At 37.6% G+C, this 21,472-nt stretch overlaps 1 protein-coding gene across 1 annotated transcript; it reads right to left on the bottom strand.

Moving 5' to 3' along the window:
- Positions 1-4,662: 4,662 nt before the first annotated feature.
- Positions 4,663-17,734, bottom strand: LOC135474687 (6-phosphogluconate dehydrogenase, decarboxylating-like). Its single transcript, XM_064754244.1, has 14 exons — positions 17,662-17,734; positions 14,141-14,216; positions 13,613-13,792; positions 12,471-12,536; positions 11,895-12,013; positions 11,343-11,409; positions 11,000-11,134; positions 10,553-10,675; positions 9,823-9,886; positions 8,686-8,816; positions 7,650-7,783; positions 6,215-6,314; positions 5,897-6,019; positions 4,663-5,144 (listed from the first exon to the last, which is right to left on the bottom strand). Exons 1-14 carry the CDS (start codon positions 17,673-17,675, stop codon positions 5,025-5,027), a joined length of 1,452 nt encoding a protein of 483 aa, XP_064610314.1. The 5' UTR covers positions 17,676-17,734; the 3' UTR covers positions 4,663-5,024.
- Positions 17,735-21,472: the final 3,738 nt, after the last annotated feature.

The raw sequence follows: 21,472 nt of genomic DNA, 5'->3' as shown, positions 1-21,472 counted from the left end.
TACAGACTTTGCCGGTCTCCTATGTCTTTAATTGTATTTGTTACAGACTTTACCGGTCTCCTATGTCTTTAATTGTATTTGTTACAGACTTTGCCGGTCTCCTATATGTCTTTAATAGTTTTGGCTACAGACTGGATTGATTTCCCATATTTTAATGGCTTTTGTCTACCGATTGAGCAAGTTTCCTAACTGTAATTGTATTAGCTTAGTTTACAGCACAAGCTCCTTGTGGAGGCTTTTCTAATTATTGTTCCAGATTATCTGAAGAAATTCCCCGGTTACCTAGCGAAGATTAGTGTGTGCACTGATGATGTAACACGGTCCGATTTAGTGGAATTTACAGATGAAATTGCTGTGATCTGGATGAACTTCAGACGTGAATGTCCAAACGGGAAAACTTCTACCGGCAAGTAGGTTGAACTGGCCCGTTCTCCTCCACTTTCAAGGACGCCATTATACTTACTTCTCATACTTGGCTGATTAACTGAGACACTAAGATCTTCAAAAGTTTATCTGAATAGAGACTGTTTGTCGAGATGTGTTCCTGATATGAGGGAAACATAGTAACATATGGAAATCAGCTGTTCTAAGTTACGGTATGAAATATAAAACTACACATACATTATGCAAGGGTGACAGAAGTAACGAATATACTCAAGAATTGTTCATATATTCCACGGCGGTCAGCTGGTGGTGGAAATCTGAGTATTCTGAACAAACCACCTACTGTTAGCAAGAAACTAACGAACTTTCTTTGTGGATTCCACATTTATGCATGTTACAAAAAACTGGAATGCAGGGGATTTCCAACCAACACACTTAATGCAAATTTAATGTGGTAAATTATAATATATATATATATATAAATAAAATTATAATAAATTATAATATATATATATATTCCCAGCCTTCCCAAATTCCAAATTTATGACACACTATAACAACTTATTCAATGGTTTGTCTTAGGACTCTATTTGTGAAACTTGCTTTAGTCACAATTCATTATGGATAGAACAGGTATGTGTTTGACTACAGGTATAAATGCATGAAAATAGGATTGATTTCTATTCCTCTTTTCCCTTTTTTCATGTTTGTAGAGCAGTTTACCTGCTGAAGGAAGTGGACGGAAAAGCTTCGATAAAGCTTGACATTTGGAATTACGACGCCTGAACCCTGACAAAGGTATAGCCTAGTATTGACTATTGCCTGTCCACGTCAATAAAACTTGTTCTACAGTAACACCTGACATACTTTGAAACCTGACCAGTCAGCTTGGTTCCTTCTTGAACAGTTAGCATGTACTCAATGCGCAAAAAAAAAAAAAAAAAAAAAATGCTTGCGCGCTAACCAACTGAGCCACAATATGGTGGCAGGAAATCGCGCACAGCTCCGGGGAAACCCACGACCATATATATGCAGCTGACGGCAGATCTGCCAGGTAGCACTGGACAGGAAATATCTAATTTACACGTGAGGTCGATAAAAATATACCACAACCACCATGTGTGTCATCCTCCATATTGTATAAAGAAAGCACTAACCTTGTCAGGCTCACTGCATTCGACAAATAATTAACAGTATATTCTTTAAACTTTTTCAGGATATCCTCTCGGACCTGCAGGAGATGGTTCAGTAATAGAAAAAGGAAAAGCAGATAGCGAGCCAGCTGTCACCTGCATGTATTCTAAACCATCGACTTAACAAATAAATATACAGTTGTATATAGGGCCTAATAAATGTTCACTATATACACTGGGTATCATTGTTTCGAAGCCTGGTGCTTTAATATCCTATCCATTGTTTTGCCTGAAAGTAATTTATACACATCGATGTTGCTGTGAAAGGAAAAAAAAATGAATCGTAAATTTAACAGTGTGACAAGCAACTCTTATCGGCTTATGAAATCGTTATATTTCATCTAAATGCATGACATATTGTGTATACAGACCTAAAAAGTTGCCAGTGGAGTAATCCTGGCCAACAGGTGCTTAAAATCTGATTTTTTGCATAAGTTGTGTTCAACAGATAATTTTCCCCATTAATGCTGCACGTTAAAAAACCCGGATGCATCTGTGCCGGAAAAGCCTTATAAGGAAAATACAACAGCTGGCCGCTCTATGTTTTTAGCATGGATGGCGGGCACTTAGTATATGATGTGGCTTAATGCCTAAGTTATACTCGCCCAGCAATGGGACTCAGTTCTGAATATGGGCTATTCTAAATTAGAATCAAGTTTATAAACTGGGGCCGATTCCACAAAGCCATTTTTGACTAAAGTCAAAATTTAACACCTCTTCACAAGGCTTAGTTTTTGGTACTGGAAGTTGAAATTTAGACACATTTGTCTTAACATAATATTGATGAGGTAAACAAAATTTGGATTTTGAAACCCCCAAAAATAAGCTTTAAGGTCGTATTTCAAATTTTGATTTCAGTCGGAAATGACTGAGAGAAATCGACCCCTGCTCTCACTAAGCCTTAAAGGTGGCATACTTTTATAATTGTCAAATATTTTCTTGCGATTTGTTTTACAGAAGACATCTAGTATATTGGCCAGTTCTATAAGGTAAAGTAAGGCTTCCGTTTTGACAAGTTGTGATCCAAAAGATTAATTTATCCAATCAGAACAATCAAATTGCTTTCCCCAGTTTTATTTCCCTCCAGACGTGAACAGGAACGGTTTCACAGTACGCTTTGGGGCATGCGTACTGAGAGGCAGATGTATTCCGTGTTGATAACGTATCCGTTTCATGAGCATTACCTCTGCTAGGTTTCCTGTCTCCATAATGCTGGACGCCGCCATACCAGCGAAGTTTTCTTGAGTACGGAACAATTAACAAAAAAAAAAAAGTAATAATCATCAGGTTTTTAACACAGTACGTTTAACAAGGATAAGTATCAAGTTACGGCGTGCAGCATTTCATTGTAGGAGCATACCGCTTCACAGGTATGGCTGTATATCGTGATGACCCATTTCTCGTCCACTATGTAGCTCGATTTACAGATGAGATGGCCACCCGCAAAGTATTCAGTGAAAGGCACTTTCTCATCCTTGTATGCCAATTCTGTAATTAGTGATGGATTTAACACTTCCAATCTATCATCTATTCACTTCGATAAGAGTTCTACTTGCCTGGATTTCTTTCAAGAGCTTTTTTAAAAACCTGATGAATATATCATATGCAAATCTCAGGTCTATATGATGACGTACAATAGAGCTGGGTTCCTAAACCACAAACCATCATTCACATAGGCCTACAATACTCGGTTTGGTGTGGGTCTACTGTACCCAGATTTTGTCAATCGTTTTAAACATGTGTAAGCAGTATTGATTTTGTTGTTCCGTGCAGTAACAAAAAGCAAGATATCACTGGTACCTGACGAAACGACGGACGGTGTATCGCGCTCCTTACCTTTATCTGATCGCCACGTAGGACAAAAAAAAAAAAAAAAAAAAAAAACGATTAACCTTCTATAGCTAGTCAAATATCTAGTAATCTACAAAGACAAACTGGATATAAACAAGACAAAACCACATCACATCGTTCTGTTCAATTTAATTAGTTTATTCATCCAATCAACGCAGCAATGGAGAACAATACTCTTGATTAATAATAAATAAAAAAATCTCTTTTAGTGTTCAAAACTTTTGCGAATATATTTTCCTATTAAATAGCACTTCATTGATGCAAAAGGCAAAAATCACATACTTGAGAAAAGTATCTTTACAGAGATTTATGTAGGACTTGTAAACTTTTGCGTCAGCTTACACAAAGTACAAATGTTTTTTCAGAGCCATGATAGCCTCCAATCAAAAGGCAACTATTTTAATATAAAGTCGACCGGAATGTACACCTACTGCTTATGTTACCACAACAGTTCAAGTCTTCATTTGCAACACCCTGAAACTTATCACTAATTACATGTGTTTTTCAAGTGAACCGCATTAGTTATAATCAATGCATTACTTCTAATGTATGGAGTGTGGGCTAGGTGAGTACAGGTGCATATGTAAATATGACCACAAAAGCTGACGACTATTTATATAAATATCCAGGAAATGCTCTATGAAAGACAATTAGCAAGACAAAAACAAAAATAAATTTTCTAGAGTTAATGTAATGTACATGTATGTGTGCAAATAAAAGAATATACCTTCATCACTTACATATATATTGGCCATGCAGGTTGTACTCACGATAAACACATTCTACTGAAGAGCAGTAATAACGTATGAGACAAGAAAGAGCACTCAATACTTGTAGTTTTATCAAAAGTCTATTGCCAAAAAAGTATCTTATGACAAGGGAGAAATCAACAAGCTTACTAAAGAAAAACAAATTTGAAAATCTTAATAGCTGAGTGAATGTTTAATGCTAATAATGTCTATCTACATAATGATGAATCATTTGTAACCGTGTATGAAGCTGGGCACAGCAAAAGGTGAAATATTAAACTGCATCTCATCATGTACCGGAGATTAATTCAGAAAAGTATAACCTGATACCTGACACATCTAACAGCTGACACGTTATCTTGTATCCTACACTTCACCACATATTGTGGCTATGATATCACAAACTGCTGGTAAATCATCACTTCTACATGCAACAATGAACTGATCAAGTCAGATACTGACTTTAAACAGCCAGTTAGACACAAGAATTTGTACTCCTGAAAATTTACATTAGATTATGAATGTTCTGATTTGATGTGCCTGATTCATACTCACGAACATGAACTGCCATTCACACATTATCACGATTATAGCTCAAAAGCATAGTTCTACTATTGACAGTGCAAGTGAATTACCCATGATTACATATGTATTTGTGTACCACTAGACATGGTTATTTTCTATGATGACCGAATGCCATATTGCATAACACTAATACAACTTCTGACGGGTGCTTTACATTTACATTTACTGAATTTCCAGATAAAGACAGAGAGACATAATTCATCTGTGTGAAAACAAGCCAGTAGAAACAGACAGTTACACAAACAATGTGGTGAGATTTACATTACACCTGGTAAGTTGTGGAGGACACGTTGCCTCCATGGCCAGTCCAGTTGGTGTGGATGAATTTCCCTGGATTAGACAGGAGCTCATATGTATGGGCACCAAAGTAATCCCTCTGAGCCTGAAGACAAACAGAACTTTGGTAAGTCAACAATGAAAATGTATATCCTATTTCCATTCCCACTCCAATGTTCACTCTTCTGTGGAAATATCAATTGACAATGTACACACGGTACCTGATTAATTCAATGTCTACTTCCTTATATAATTAACTTTGGAACAGTTAACTTCAGTCAACTTCAGTTAAATAAAAAAACCAAGACCAAAATATTGAATGATTGACTGACTGATTGGTATTTCTTACGCCATACTCAACAATATTTCACTTATAAGATGGCAGCCAGCATTATGGTCGGCAGAGTCCAGGGGAAACCCACGATTATCCGCAGGTTGCTGACAGACCTTCTCACTTATGGCCTGAGAGGAAGCCAGCACCAGCTGGACTTGAACTCACAGCCAAAATATTGAATAGAATTATAGATACTCAAGTACTGTTATACACACAATGAAACCTGCTACAACCATCTTTATGGTACAAAGTACATGAATGTCTTTTACATAATGGAAGATTCTAATGGGCCATACAAATACATGTACGTCGAAACACTTCAGTTCTACGGAAGTGCTTCATGGACACCCACATATTAAAAAAGTGTGACGCAAAGCAGTAAAGAAATGTTGAATTGTTAAAGGCAGGAATTTCACAAGTTTAATGTTCCCCATTATCCAATCATTGTCACTGGAATTTTCAAGACAAATACTACTTAACCAGTCCAGTGATAATCCCACCAGTTTTAATCTGTCTCACTGTACCTGTATGAGATTAGCAGGAAGTCTCTCTGAGCGGTATCCATCAAAGAAGGCGAGGGCAGTACTGAAGGCAGGGGTGGGGATACCCAGGAGTACAGCTGTTGACACAACCTTCCTCCAAGAGGCCTGCCATGAGATAGAACAGCCAGGATTACTTATCAATAAAAATGGTATAACTTGTTACTTAGTAATGTTAAAAACCTCGACATCATTGCTTTATGTGGTAATAATGGAGATCTTCTTCATGGATGGAATTCAAGTTTATGTGAGGAACTTTATCCTCTTACTATTCACTTAATAATCTGCTGAACTCATGTGTACCTGACACTTCTCAATGGCTTTGTGGAAGAAATCATCCAACAAGAGATTGCTCAGATCTGGATTCTTCTCAAAGGCTTCCTTGATGTTGCCCAGGAACACACTGTCACAAAAAACACAATTACAAATATTACACACAAATACACAGTAACAAAAAAAGCAAAATAATTACAATGTGACAAAGGAAACTGCCATGAGCCAAAACTTTGTAGGCCTCCCTGTTAAAAGTATCAGATCAAATTTCATAATTTAACTAGATTTTGTAATAAATACTTTCCACATGTACATAACAAATAACAAATTATAATAGCATCTATCCCATACATGTTCAGATTTCCAGGTAATAGAGACATGACATATCGTTTTGATATGCACCACATGTAATATAAATTCTGACATTTTGATTGGTCCGTGTATCTTTTCATTCATCAAAATCGACCAATCATAAATTACAACTAGACGGTACAGGCACTACTTTTTTTGCAACTTTTTCTTGTCGTCTGAAAATGTCAACATGGCCAATTTTCCACCAGGAGATATGGTAAAAAATGAAAAAAAAAAGGACACGCCAGAGTTATAAATGTGACAAGAGATAATCAAATCAATGTGGAAGGCGTCGGCATTGAATGCCACAGAGCTAATATCCCCAGAACGGAAACATCAGGTAGGTCTTATTTTATTTTTCTTAACATTATTCTATGGGCCTAAAACTTTGTGCTTCGCCAAGTTTGACATTATCCAGATGAAACCAATAATATCTACCGTACTTAAATTCTGTTAGAAATCAATACTCTGTAGACTATTTCGCTGGTTCAACCTTTGTGATTTTAAACTGTCAGTTGGTTTTTGACAGTTGTATGGTGTGTACTCAGCGCAAGTGAAATTTGTCTATTTTCAGACAGTAATTCTTTCTGTAGTAAAATGTAATATTCTTCTCATAAATATTAACGTATTGAACGATATATTGTATAAAACAATCTTTTGACATGTCTATGGTGTAAAAAAGTCATTATGTAAATAAATTTTGTCTGTACTATATTATAATCCGCCATGTACTTGTCACTTACTGATGACGCTTCACTTGGCCTAAATGTGTGATATCAATACGTGGATAGACTTCAGCGCAGTTTCCGAAAGCTTAAATCGTAATGACTTTTTTCCGCTATAAATTTACAATAAGGCATTTATGGGATAAATAAAATATGAAATTTGTCACCATCGATATCAAATTTGTTAAACTCAAATAATAGTTTTCATTTGTTTCTTGGCAGAGGCTCGGAACGAATGAACACTACTACTCTCGTTTAATGAATTTACAGAAACAAGTGTTACCAGAAGGAAAATCAATTTATTACACATTATTACATGCATACATACATAGTACAAACAAAACCATTCACCACCTCATGCACCTATGTTATCACATATCAATACTCACCTTCTGATGATACATCCTCCCCTCCACATCAAAGCAATAGCTCCGTAGTTCAGCTTCCAGCCAAATTCACGCGCTGCTTCCCTCATTAACATAAACCCTTGAGCATACGACACAATTTTTGAAGCGTACAGCGCCTGAAAATACAAAACCCTTCTTGTAAATATATTATGATCAATATTAAGCAAGCCTTGTTCACACCAGTTTGCACAATTCACCAAAATTATCAATCAGTTAGAGTTGAAAAGTACTAAATAATCTTTTTTATTTATAACATTGTTTGTAAGTATTTTTTTTTTGTCAAGAATGCATTCTACCATGAAGTAATATGGCCATAAACACATTTCTCCAAAATTTGCTTTTAGAGAAAGCAAAAGTGTGTCATCAAAATATCTGAAATGTCCAGCATAAATAAGTTCTTCCGTCTTGTTCTGTCTTACTACAGGATCCAGTCCAAAAAAAATTTGTAGGAAAGAAATAATACACACATGTACATGTGCAGTGGTGTCATCAGACAATTTCAAACTGAAAACCTGGTTTTGATAAATCCAAGATATTTATATGAACTGTGAGAAGTATGCTGCTCCTAACAAGACGTGCATGGTCTAATCAGACCAGATACATGGTAAGGGGCGCCATGTGACACATGTAATAAAATATAAATACATGAACATGTATGAACCAAATTTGCACACCAACACAAAAGCAGAGTTATTCCCCTTATACCACCACTGCAGAGCTTCACCAGCTCAGTAGAGGTCATGGTCATGTACATTTTGCCTCATCACCAAGTCATATACAATGAAACACAGATGCAATCTTCAGAAAGAGACAGCTAATATAAAATTATCTTACTGGAAAATCTGTGCAAGTCAATCATCTCTTTCACTTGTATTCCCAACAATACATGACTGGATTAGGAATAGCAGATTATAACAGACATGTGCACAAAGTACTGTGTACTGTATCATAGTTTTTAGTCCACCGTCGTTTAGCTGGCACATCCTTCAGTGACATTTGGTAACTGATATACACACACCTGTCTGATATCCTGAATGAACTGCTTCTTATCACCCTCGTACTTGGTCTTGGCTGGCCCTGCGAAGCGTTTGCTGGCTTGTACACGCTCCTGCTGAAGAGAGGAGAGACAGCGCGCAAACACAGCCTCACCTGTAAATATCAAACAGTCAAGAGTGAAGATACAGAGGACAGACAGCTAGAAAACACTGCCTCACCTGTAAATATCAAACAGTCAAGAGGGAAGATACAGAAGGCAGACAGCTAGAACACACTGCCTCACCTGGAAATATCAAACAGTCTTGAGTGAAGATATAGAGGAGAAACAGCTGGAACACACTGCCTCACCTGCAAATAATTAACACTCAAGAGTGAAGATACAGGTGACAGACAGCTAGAAAACACTGCCTCACCTGGAAATATCAAAAAGTCAAGAGTGAAGATACAGAGGAAAGACAGCTTCGAACACACTGCCTCACCTGCAAATAATTAACACTCAAGAGTGAAGATACAGGGGACAGACAGCTAGAAAACACTGCCTCACCTGGAAATATCAAACAGTCAAGAGTGAAGATATAGAGGACAGACAGCTAGAAAACACTGCCTCACCTGTAAATATCAAAAACAGAAATTCAAGTCATAGTAAAAACACATTAATTTCTGCTGCAATGCTACCATACTTGTGTACCTTCTACCATCAAAGTGTATTTGAGCAGGCAAGTACAAAAATTCTGCCTTACACTGTACCAAAGAAAGATTAATACCGGGAACTAAAGGAGTGCATATACTTTGAAGAGCATTAGTAAAGCCAGGTGAGAAAGCATTTTACAAGTTTCACAGTGCACAGTTGTAAGAACCTTTTTTCTGAACAAATATCACTGCCATATTGACCAATTTACCCCAATAACAGAGAGTTAAAACTAAAAACACTCTCAGTTATGATACTTGGGTGAATTTCTGGCATCATATCTGATATTATTTTACCTATGCCTTGCAGACAGACACAAATGACACCTGTCTGGGCTGAAACATGTCAGATCAGAAACAAAGACGAAGGAGACAGTGGTAGCACCGTATATTCAAAATGAGACAAGGTTGGTATTCAAGGAAATGTATGTAAAGATGTAATGCATGCCAGCGTCTGCACACAAATGCTTACCTATGAGAGTAACAGGTACCCCATAGTCTAAGGCAGATATAGCTGTCCATTTCCCTGTGCCTTTCTGAAAAGAGTTGGACAATTTATTACAAACTACAACATTTGATTTTAATTTATTCTTGATATTTCATTTAGTCAATTGAACTTTGGAGAACAAACATATTGTCTTCACTATGTATGCATGAAAATGTACATGTCATGATTACCATTATCTCCAATTATCAGTAGGCTTTGTGTTGAAGTGAAGAGCATGCACCTTTAGGGAGCAATGTTCTACCAACAAAAGATGTACTAAGGCAGTGCTATTTCACCTCAAATGTTTAATTTACACGCCTGTAATTCTTAATTTACAATACATGTTCAAATTCAAAAAGGTCACATAGGTTTATGGAAGACAAAAAAAGCATGGAAAATTGCATAAACATCAGTGTCTCACTTTGAGACACCACATACACATCCAATAAGTATCACGGTTCATCAACTATGTCAACGTTGTTAACAAATTCCATCATACACTAACAAAATGTGAAGAGGATGAGAAGACAGATGCATGGGAAAGAGCATGCCAAATGCCCCTGCTATAATGTGAGGTCTGGTGGTGTGCTTCCTTAGTTATACCCCTTTTAGCATTAGCTAAGACAGCTTCATGACCTAGGTCTATCCTTCAAAACCTAGAAAACTGAATCTTTAAAACACTCACGGCATTGATTAAGGCATGCTGCTAGCTCACCTGTCCGGCCGAGTCCCTTATCTTAGGCAGAAGATATTCTCCATTCTCTTTATATCTCAAGATATCTCTAGTTATCTCGATTAAAAATGACTCCAGTTCACCTTTGTTCCATTCTTCCAGCACCTAGAACAAAAACGTAATGAAATGTAACTTTTGAAATGCAATGAGCAAAATACACCAATTGCCTACCATTGCTTTTATATTAATAATGTTCTTTTTCTAATGTAGACTTTACATTTTTCCAATATACATATTCAGTCTTTGATCCCCTAAGCATTTGAAACCCACATTCACCACATCAATTCAGTGCTTTATGTATCATAATTTTAGTGACGTGCAAAAATTTCAAGGATTATAATAGAAATTATGTTTCAATCATGGTTCATAAATATAGATCCTGTATTTATCAGCTTTATATTGGAGCATATATAAAGGGAGACAACTCACATAGCTCATTTCATCCTGCTGCATGCCTAAGGCATCCTTCATTAGATGGTAGGCTTCGCAGATAAGCTGCATGTCACCATACTCTATGCCATTGTGGACCATCTTCACAAAATGCCCCGCCCCTTCTGGGCCAACCTGCCAATCATATTAAACATAAAAACATGCGACTGAAATATACATATATTTGCTTTGCCTCATCTATATCATCTATTACTTCACTTGATGATAATCAGTGGATTAATGTTGCTTGGAAGAAAGCAGACTGGCTAGAGGAAAGTAACATGCATGTGTAAAAACTACTTTGGTAATGGTGTATACATCAACTTTGAAAGAACAAACTTACCCAATCACAGCAGGGCTCTTTTCCTGATTTTGCAGCTATTCCTTGAAAAATTTCCTTGATGTGGGGCCTGACATGAGAAAAAGTTTGCACATACATAACGTATATGTGTTAATAAATGTATGCTCTAAGTCACTGAAATATTTTGTTAAAATGGGAACTTACCTGAAATATTGTGAAAATTATCTTTTCTGTGTACAGGGAGGGGAGAGATGGGTTGGACTTGACCAGTTAGTTGACTAGACCCTGTGGGCTCAATGTGTAGGCTCCATGAGTGGCTGATAAGCGCATGATCTTCAACAAGCTTCAAGCATAACCACCCAAACAGCCCTACTCAAGAACATTTCATATTCATATGACAGCACTCAGTATCATAGATGGAGGACACCAAGAAGAGGCCCCACAGAGCCACCACCCTCTCTGTACAACCAAATTCTACCAGCTTAATTTGGTTAGTTCACAACAGAAATGTGCAATCTCCGGCTGGGACAAGAGTGACCCTTGAGGCCACTGAGCCAGTGACAACTCATGTACCAGTATGCTAGGATTACTTACCAGGCAGCCTCTGTACCCCCTGGCATCAGCGACGGGCCATATCTAGCTCCGTCTTCACCTCCGCTCACTCCACTACCCACAAAGTGGATGCCCTTCTGTGCTAGATCTTTACACCTTCTCTGAAACACAAACACAATGTACTGTAATTCACCCAGAAATATTCAGCCAAAATGCACCTCTCCACCAAATATCACAAGGGATCTGAAAAACCTGGGGCAGCTTGCCTGTTAGAGTTATCAGATCTTTCATTTGATTTTAGGTAAAGGTAAAATTCACCCAACCTCAAGGATGTCAGGTCACAGAGTAAAATCCAAGGGTCAAAGATCAAGGTCTCAAGGGCAGATTGTGCAAAGTGTACAAGTGTACCTGCACCAATTTATAATTAATGCAACATTGACAGTATATACCCACATACCATAAAATGCTACACCAAACACATAAAATGACACATTACATTAGACAGAAATACAATTTATCAGAACCTGTTTATAATACAGGTGTCTTTAATTTATGTTCTGGATAGAAAATATGGGACTGAGTTTTTGGTTTAGTACAGATGTGCTTGGTCACACTTACTGTAGTATCACCATACTCAGAGTTTCCGCCATCAATGATTATGTCTCCTTTCTCCAAGAGAGGTACCTGTCAAATACAATCATGTATCTATCAGTGTGGGAGTGGAATGAGCATGTGACAAGCATCACACAACTTAGACAGTGCAACATGCAATGAACATGTAACAGCATGTAACGAACTATGGTCTATACATTGTACTTTAAAGAGACTACAGCACAGATTTTTGGCAAAAACAACAATCAGCACAAATCCTATCAAATTCTTGTTTTTAATTTAGAATAGTCCAAATAAATACCTTCACAACAGCACCATCTTTGGATGTGTTACTTAAAAACCATTTTACAGATTAAATATCATGGGCAATGATATGAGCTGGCTTCAGGGCTTTACAAAAAGTATAATTTTTTCAGTCTACACAGAACAATGCCTTCAGAATATGCATAAATAAACACCTCGCAAACACCTGAAACATTAATGTATAAATGCGTTGGGATTTATGTCTTATTTAACAATTTTTTCAGTCCTATGACAACGAAGAGTCATACAAGTTACATTCTTGTGACACGCCAAGCCTGAGCTGCCGAAAGAGAAGTTTCATGCCATAGACACCAGACAAGCCACCCCACCCAGTCACATTATACTGACATTGGCCAATCAGTCCTGTTTCTGTGTTCTAACCCCTCTCTGCTGAGTGCCAAGCAAGGCAACAACAAGTACAATTTTTAAAGTCTTTGATATTATGCGACCCGGGTTTGATCCCAGGGCTCCTGACTTCGAGGCAAACGCTCTGACAAGTAGGCCACTGAAGCAGTCGGGAAAATTATAGTGTACTGTAATACTGTATTTCACCTAAAGCTTAGCCTATTTCAAGGGGTACATTTTGCTTGATTCTGATTTTCAGAGTACCATTTCAGAGCTTTTTTGTGACTCATTTCTTATCTGAAAAACCTACTACAGTGTTGGCATCAAAAGTATCATTTTAAGGCCAATATCTGCTTATGAAAGTGCATTGATTTTGTAAATAAAAATGTTAGAACATAAATTTTACATACTTTCTCAGCATTAAAGTCTGTCACATGAATCATTATAACATTAAAAGTTAACCATTTTTACTACTTACGTATAGTTGAAGAAGTACTCACCAATTTGTCCACGAAATCATCAACTGCTTTGCCAGCCTTCACTAGCAGCATCACTCGTCGTGGTTTTTTTAACTTTGACACCATATCCTCCAATGACTTGGCCCCAATTACCTTCGTTCCTTTAGCTTCATTTGCAAGAAATGTGTCTACTTTTTCCACTGTGCGATTAAAAGCACATACCTACAAGGATAAAATTATTCAACCTTGATACTACAAACACGTCATAATTACACTAGTCAAGGAATAAAACACCACGTATTTTAGACTGGTAACTAATTAAAAAATAATAATTAAAAAAAAAAAGAAACAAATGGTACAATACCACAAATTACATGTATATAAAGCATATCACTAACATTAGAAAGCCCCACTTAAAGACGTGTGTTTGTAGGTCATATGGGCAAGTTTCAACAATGAAGTTTGCAGGTCATTGTGATATCATTTCAAGCAAGCCTGATGACTATTTCCCTCAACAGAATGTTCATATTTGAAAGCAATGACAGGTCAGGATGGAGAGAATGAACTTACCACAAAGCCATGGTCATTCATGTTGAGAATAAGATTTTGGCCCATGACGGCCAGTCCAATCAGAGCAATGTCAGCACTGTGAACATACACAAAACAAAGAATGTTAAGTCTTAACATATATTCTTGGTTAGTCTAGAAAAGAATTATGACAATGTATCGCTGCACAGAAGTTTTAGTTGAAATGAGTAACAGACCTTTGTTTTGCCCTGTAGCACATGCTGGAGATAATCCTTGCAAGGTCACAAGCTCTACTGTTAGGTCAGCCTAGTGCAGACAAGGAAGTTATGGTTGATCTATTGTATTTCAATGGGTTATGACAAATCGCAGATAGCAAAGTGATGTATACAATCAAATCACTAAAGTAACTATCAAAAAGACCAAATGTTCTCATGTTTCTCAAAATTCCTATCTACATGTTCCATACACCCTTTGGCTAATTGAATATGAAAGTTTCTCATCATTTAAGTTATCTGTTCACCTTTAATATAATATAAGAATTAAAAACTTTCACCTTAACCAATAGCACTGTGGTACTAAAGTAGGGTTATATTATGGGCGATATCTGAAAAGTATATCTATGGGATTAGGATAAAAGAATGACAAAAATAAAGACCTGAATTCTGCACAAACATGTATTTTGCATCTTCACTCAGCTGACCTTACCTCACATGTACAGTGCAATAACTCACAAAACATTTCATTATTTCACATTCTTTCCACTTTCAAAAGAAAATCCATGCAACACTGTTTTGTAGTCAATCAGCATTTAAAATGTAAGTACATGTTTTTTAAATTCATGTTTAGAGACCAGTCAACCTTAAACCCCCACTGAGCCATAGTCATTGACAAACATTCCTTTACTTTTATCAGCAGAGCACGATGGTAGGTACATGTATGTGGTCTCCAACATGTATCACAATCAAGACTAAGAACAGTGGAGCTGTAGGAATTAAAATAATTTTGGCTATGAACACTTTTACAAAAGATGAAAGTTAATTAATACTTTTATGTGTTCACTAAAGTAGTGTTATTCCTATGACCGACTCAATGTGTTTTACAACCAATCAAGAATCACCATGGTGACATAAAGTAACTTGTAGATATGCATCCATCCACTGTTTTTTTTTTTTTAAATGTATTATGAATGTTTATCAGAAGAATTGCACCAACCAGGGCTGTCTCTTCATTTGAAATCATCCACATGTATGAATGGCTTGTGCACAAAGCACCCATGTTCTTGACACTTATTGGTTGCATTGGTTAAGTATTCTTAATAATGTTGTCTGTATACATGTGCACACATGACTTATTTTTTGATTTTTTTTTTTTTTTGATTGGTGTTTTACACCGTACTCAAGAATATTTCACTTATACGACGGCGGCCAGCATTATGGTGGGTGGAAACTAGGCACAGCCCGGAGGAAACCCACAACCATCCGCAGGTTGCTGGCAGACCTTCCCACATACGGCCGGAGAGGAAGGCAGCATGAGCTGGTCTTGAACTCACAGCGACTGCATTGGTGAGAGGCTTCTGGGTCATTACGCTGCGCTAGTGCGCTAACCGACTGAGTCACGGAGGCCCCCAAAGAACTTATTATTTGTTCGCTTTTACATCTAGAACATGTAGCTAATTAATTCAAAAGGAGGGAAAGGGTAGCATAAAAGACTGATTTAAATGCATACTGATTTCAATGAAGCTGTTATACAAGTGGTTATGACTAAACAAATGGCTATGTTCATGTTTTTCATACTGACTACTGAGAATGCTCAGGGTATGCTTCATTACCTACATATACATATTCTTCTTGTTAGCCTTTTATGAAAGGTAGTTGAAGAAAATCATGTTTTGTTGCATTTAAAATTTATGACTGATATATCTATTGCGTCATGATCTTAATAAAATGAAAAATGCAAGTCACTGTATTCCTTATATACATTTATCTATACGTGCTGTAAGTCTTTTTCCCTTTCAAACAATAAAACCTCACAGTCAATAACACAGGCTTAAGGAAAATGTATGTGAAGTTAACATAATCAACATTAAACACTTCAAGCTTTCATGAAATTTTTGGTACACATAAAATTAAATTTAGAAGTATTGTGTGAAAAAAGGACTCTCAGGTATGGAATTTCAGACATTTTCATTTTCATATCATGGCAACCATATACCTTCACGTCAAAACACTAGCTTCAATACATATGGTACTAGACTAGTATCGTGCACTTTTTGATATGGCCTCTATCACGATGCACCATGCAGAATGCTTGCTGAATATGCCAATATCTTTCTTTTTTCCTACACCTACATAACAACTACCTCTATCATATAAGCCCGACAAGTGTCTCTGACACCAGTGTTAAAGACGTGAATTCTGCACTAATACATCCATCTTTAGACAAGTTCAAGGGTCGAGAAACTAGACATGTGTCAAGTGCAACTGCTTTATAGAATTTATTTAATTTGAGTATTGTTTACAGCAATAATTTTCCACTGATATAATGGCAGTCATTTTTATGGGTGGTGGAAACTGGAATAAATCACTATTTGACAAGTTACTTTGACAAACAAGTACAAATGAACCTGTATCTCGTGTCTGAAAGGTTAACACCTTGAGCCCCACTCCTGCCTTTCCCTTAATTTAACTTAATTATTGCAATGAAGCTGTATGCATGTATGTGTGCTTTTGGTTTAATGTTATATTTAACAATTTTTCTGTCATATGACGAAGAATTGTCATTAGGTGTGCGTACAAATCTTGTGTCTCTTGTGGCAGGGCCAAATGCTGCCGCCACTAAAGTAAAATGCCGAGGACACCAGACATGACACCGTATCCAGTCACATTCTATTGACACCAGGTCAACCAGTCATGTTTCCATGTTCTAGCCTCTCTGTGCGGAGTTCTAAGTGAGGAAGCAAGTACTCTACCTGTACCGGGTTTGATCCGGGGATTTCCCCGACACTGAAGTGGACGCTCTAACCATTAGGTGGAGATGTATTTAACGAATCTACTACATCGATGTGGCCATCATCTGTCAGCACAAAAGACCGTTTAATTTAACAGAAACTAAAATTCAGCCTATATGAGGCTCTACTAACACTAAACGTATATAGGTCTACGTACAGCACTGATTGAGTTGTAGACTATTGTGCTCTCACGTGGTTGATTTCTTCACTGAATTCAACGGAGCTGCTTTTCATGATGAACGCTCATGTGGATCAGAAAGAAACACATGCAGCATCCAATTCTTTACAACTCAAAATGCAGTAGGCATGTAAGGCACAGGTACGACTGGCTCTGTAGGGCTGTGATTACACATACTGTCACAGTACAAAGCTGAGCCGGTACCCGTACGACTTCAACAAGCTAAGTTTACGAATACGACTCAAAATGCGCTGTCATCGTGATGCTTTTATGTCCCAATAATGTTGTCATGTATCAGGTACGCTACAATATGTATCTGATAACATACATATGTGGCATAAGGGCACTGCTATGGTGCAGAACCAAAGATAAACCCACCTTTTCTCAGCCATCTTCGAAGAGTCACTGTCTGCAGCAGACGAACCGATGCGGATTTCCTTCTGAGCATCCGGGTTTGTAGTAGGACCGTAGAGCGCCACCTGGTGGCGACCTGGACTTATGTACCAATCAAAGACATTCAATTCAGGATGTCCGACTGTGATTCACCTGGAGATAGCTACCTGTTAACGGTTCCAAATAATGACGATCGAAAAGTAGAGAGCACACATGTAATGCTTCCGAACCAATAATTTGCAAGTCATTTTTACCCCAAGGCCTGTAGGCCTAACTTGAACGCATGTAAATACATATATATTTTCTTTTCTTGTTTGTTCAAGCCAGACTAATATAGGCCTAGCTTAGATTTTTTCTTACGATTTTCGTGATTCGTGTACACCGGGGCTATGTTTGGCTCTTTCAAAACCAATTAGGCAATATATTGGCCAGTAAGTATATATGTATATACAGAATCCGATGTAGGCCTATGTAAGACGCGGAAATCCATTAAAGTTTAGAATAGGCCTAGTCGTAAGCAAAATGAATGAAATCAAAGACAAAAGGGAGATCACATGCCTGCAGTCATCTGCGTATAATGTGCCTACACTTGCTTCACAAACATCCTACAAAATATAGGCCACTCTGTGCAAATAGTTAATTATTAGTATCTTTTGATTTTTCTTTATACTAATATTTTCAGTTAATTGTGACGGTCATGTAGGTTTATGGCTATATAGCACTCTACCCAGCTGTTAGTTGCGACCCGTGTGCATATATACATGTTGAAGGTGAGAGGTGACCTTTCAAACATCGAGTGTCACGCAACACAACGGCCCATACGTTTACCTCCGCGAGTAATTTCAAGCTGTTCAAGTCTACAAATAAAAGAATTTGAGTTTGTTCACTTGTTACTTCCTGATTTATATACAGGTAAACTCTCGGAATTTCTTTCAGTGTTAAAAGTGTTATTTTGCACAGTTTATAGATATGGCTTTTGTTTTTACATTTTTTATATTTTACACCCAGACGTCATGACGTTGAAAAAGAAACATTAGTTTCAAGACGTTCCAATCTGAGCCCAGGAGTAGGACGCCATAACATATAAACAGTAAACCTTTACAATTCTACATCACGCAACAATAAAACTATAAGTGGAACGTTTAGCATATCAGTTATTATAAGCTCAGTACAGAGGCCTAGTAACTGTGGAGGGGGGGGGGGGGGGGGCTTCCGTGGCTCAGTAGGTTAGCGCGCTAGCGCAGCGTAATGACCCAGGAGTCTCTCACTAATGCGAATGCGGTCGCTGTGAGTTCAAGCATCCTCTCCGGCCGTACGTGGGAAGGTCTGCCTGCAATCTGCGGATGGTCGTGGGTTTCCTCTCACCATAATGCTGGCCGCCATCGCATAACTGAAATATTCTTGAGTACGGCGTACAACACCAGTCAAATAAATAAACAAATAAATACCCATGTAGCGGATATAACCTACACACAAATAGGCCTATTTCTCTATTAGCGGATGACTGTATAGTACAGTGCGTCCGGTTTGGCTGTTAATTGCTGGCTCACTAGAGATGTACTATTCGTACAGCAGGAAGCACATCGTATAGAGAAATTCCCGACCGATGCATTTAGGCAATTCTTCTACAGAGTCCTTAAACTGAACCATAAAAGTTGCGGATGTGGAGAAGAAAAAAAAAAATAGCTCACACATCGGAGTAATGCACCATGACTTTGTTAAGTTCAATGCTTGCACGTTATATTTTAAAATACGTCATGTAGAGAGAAGAAAGGATGTCCGTTTCTCTCTATGGCTGTCTCGGTTGTCGCCAATCAATGATCTCAAAACAGAGGATGAAATAGATAGCCAGCTTCTTTTCTGAAATCCAGCACCGCATTATGAGTTATAGTACATGTAGTCTATATATCGTGGCCTATAGTGGATGATTGCTGACTCAGCAATATATATAACTATATTTTCGGCCCACATTATTATGGTAATCTCATTGACTTATATTCTGTTATGTTAACCTAATTTTATGTTGTATTAATTCGCTGGCACTGTTAGAAGGATATAGTCAACCAAGCAAATTTTGGTACAAACGCGCCCGACTAAATAAAGGGTCGAAATGACCAGATATCTTCTTTGGTCAGATTTTCTGATCACCAGAAGACGGTCATAACAACAATTACTTTTAGTCGAAGCAGCCAAAAATGATGAGGCCTCATTTACTGTGGTCGCATTTTCTTTGGTCACCAAAATAGTGTCATGGCAAACATTATAAACAAAACTGTAATGGTTGTTTTGACCCTTTCATGTTTCGTCGCCCCATTATTTGGTCTCATGCGTCTGTACCAAAATTTGTTTGGTCGAATTGACCAGATCCTTCAAACAGTGTGAGTAGGTATATAATCCGATAAAACTTGGACTTTAACAAAGATTGACTTTCACGATCAGTTTGAGAAAAAATTCTGATGATGTTCAACGACGCCCCAACTGGTTAATTCTCTATGAACCAAGACATGATTATGTATTCGTCCATGAAAAATTAGTTAAATCTGAACACAAACATAAGGGATCACTTTAGTAAAAAATATTTCAATTCGTCAATGGCTATTCAAATGTTTAACCTGAACCATAAGAAAACTCCCAATATGTGAGATAGCATTCCTATAATTAAGCTAACCGTGAATGTAATTTACATGTATTCTATCTGCATATAATATAGGCGATACGGTTTGACGTCGATTTCAACGCCCATTTCAGTGATACTACAACGGGGCGTCTCCTTAATACAGTGCAGCCTCACTGGAATGCCACACGATGTCACAACACGGACGCAAACTCGGATATTACTATATTGCATTACAAAAAATGATTGTATATATTTGACACGTTCAAACTGAAAAAGTTGCCGACTCAGTGTCTCTCTTTTGCGCACTGCAGGTTTAATTTTTTAATAATCATTCTGTAAACGGGCCGAAATATATACACCCTAATTACTGTCTGAAAAGTTTGGAAAACTTAAAGTTCAGAAACTATTTGAACAAAAAATATATAGTGCATTTTGTCATTCATGGAATCTTATGTGCATGGCTCTTCAGTTTAAATGGACATTTATGCCAATTAAGTATATTTGTATATTTATATCTGATGTAATTTACATGTAGGCCTACGTATGTACATGTATATATGTGTGTATATATATGTGTCCAACAAACCTCCTGTTTTAAATTTGCGACCATCGCCATGATGTAGCAGACAAACCTCCTGTTTTAAACTTGCGACCTTCGCCATAATGTGGCCGACAAACCTCCTGTTTTAAACTTGCGGCTTTCGCCATGATGTGTCCGACAAACCCCCTTTTTAAACTTGCGACCTTCGCCATGATGTGGCCGACAAACTTAGTGGTTTAAACGTTAAACTTTGCAATCGTGTACCTGGCCTGACCAACCTTCTCATTTATGAACTCCCGAACTTCCACTTTATGAACAGTGGAAGTTGGATTCCAATGTGGGACCACACTGATCAAACGCACAAGGTCCTCTTGCAGTGGGGAGCCTATCCGATTACATGTATAGTATTTTTCCCAAAACTAGATTTAGGTTAATGCAAATAGTGTAAGTACGTAGGAAAATATATAAAGGGAAATGAGGACCTGTGAGTAGGATGCATTGCCTTTCGAGGTCAAGCTGTAATGGAACACCATTGAGGTGCACGGGAAAGACGTCTGTGTCAACTTAACCGCGACTTCTTACCTGAATATGTTGTAAAAATGCTTCTGTTTGACGTATATTATCAGCAGTTATCCAGA

Source organism: Liolophura sinensis, chromosome 9 (assembly GCF_032854445.1).
Source record: "Liolophura sinensis isolate JHLJ2023 chromosome 9, CUHK_Ljap_v2, whole genome shotgun sequence".
Classification (NCBI taxonomy): domain Eukaryota; kingdom Metazoa; phylum Mollusca; class Polyplacophora; order Chitonida; family Chitonidae; genus Liolophura; species Liolophura sinensis.
The sequence above is the reverse complement of the archived record's forward strand: the minus strand, read 5'-3'. Positions and strand labels throughout refer to the sequence as shown.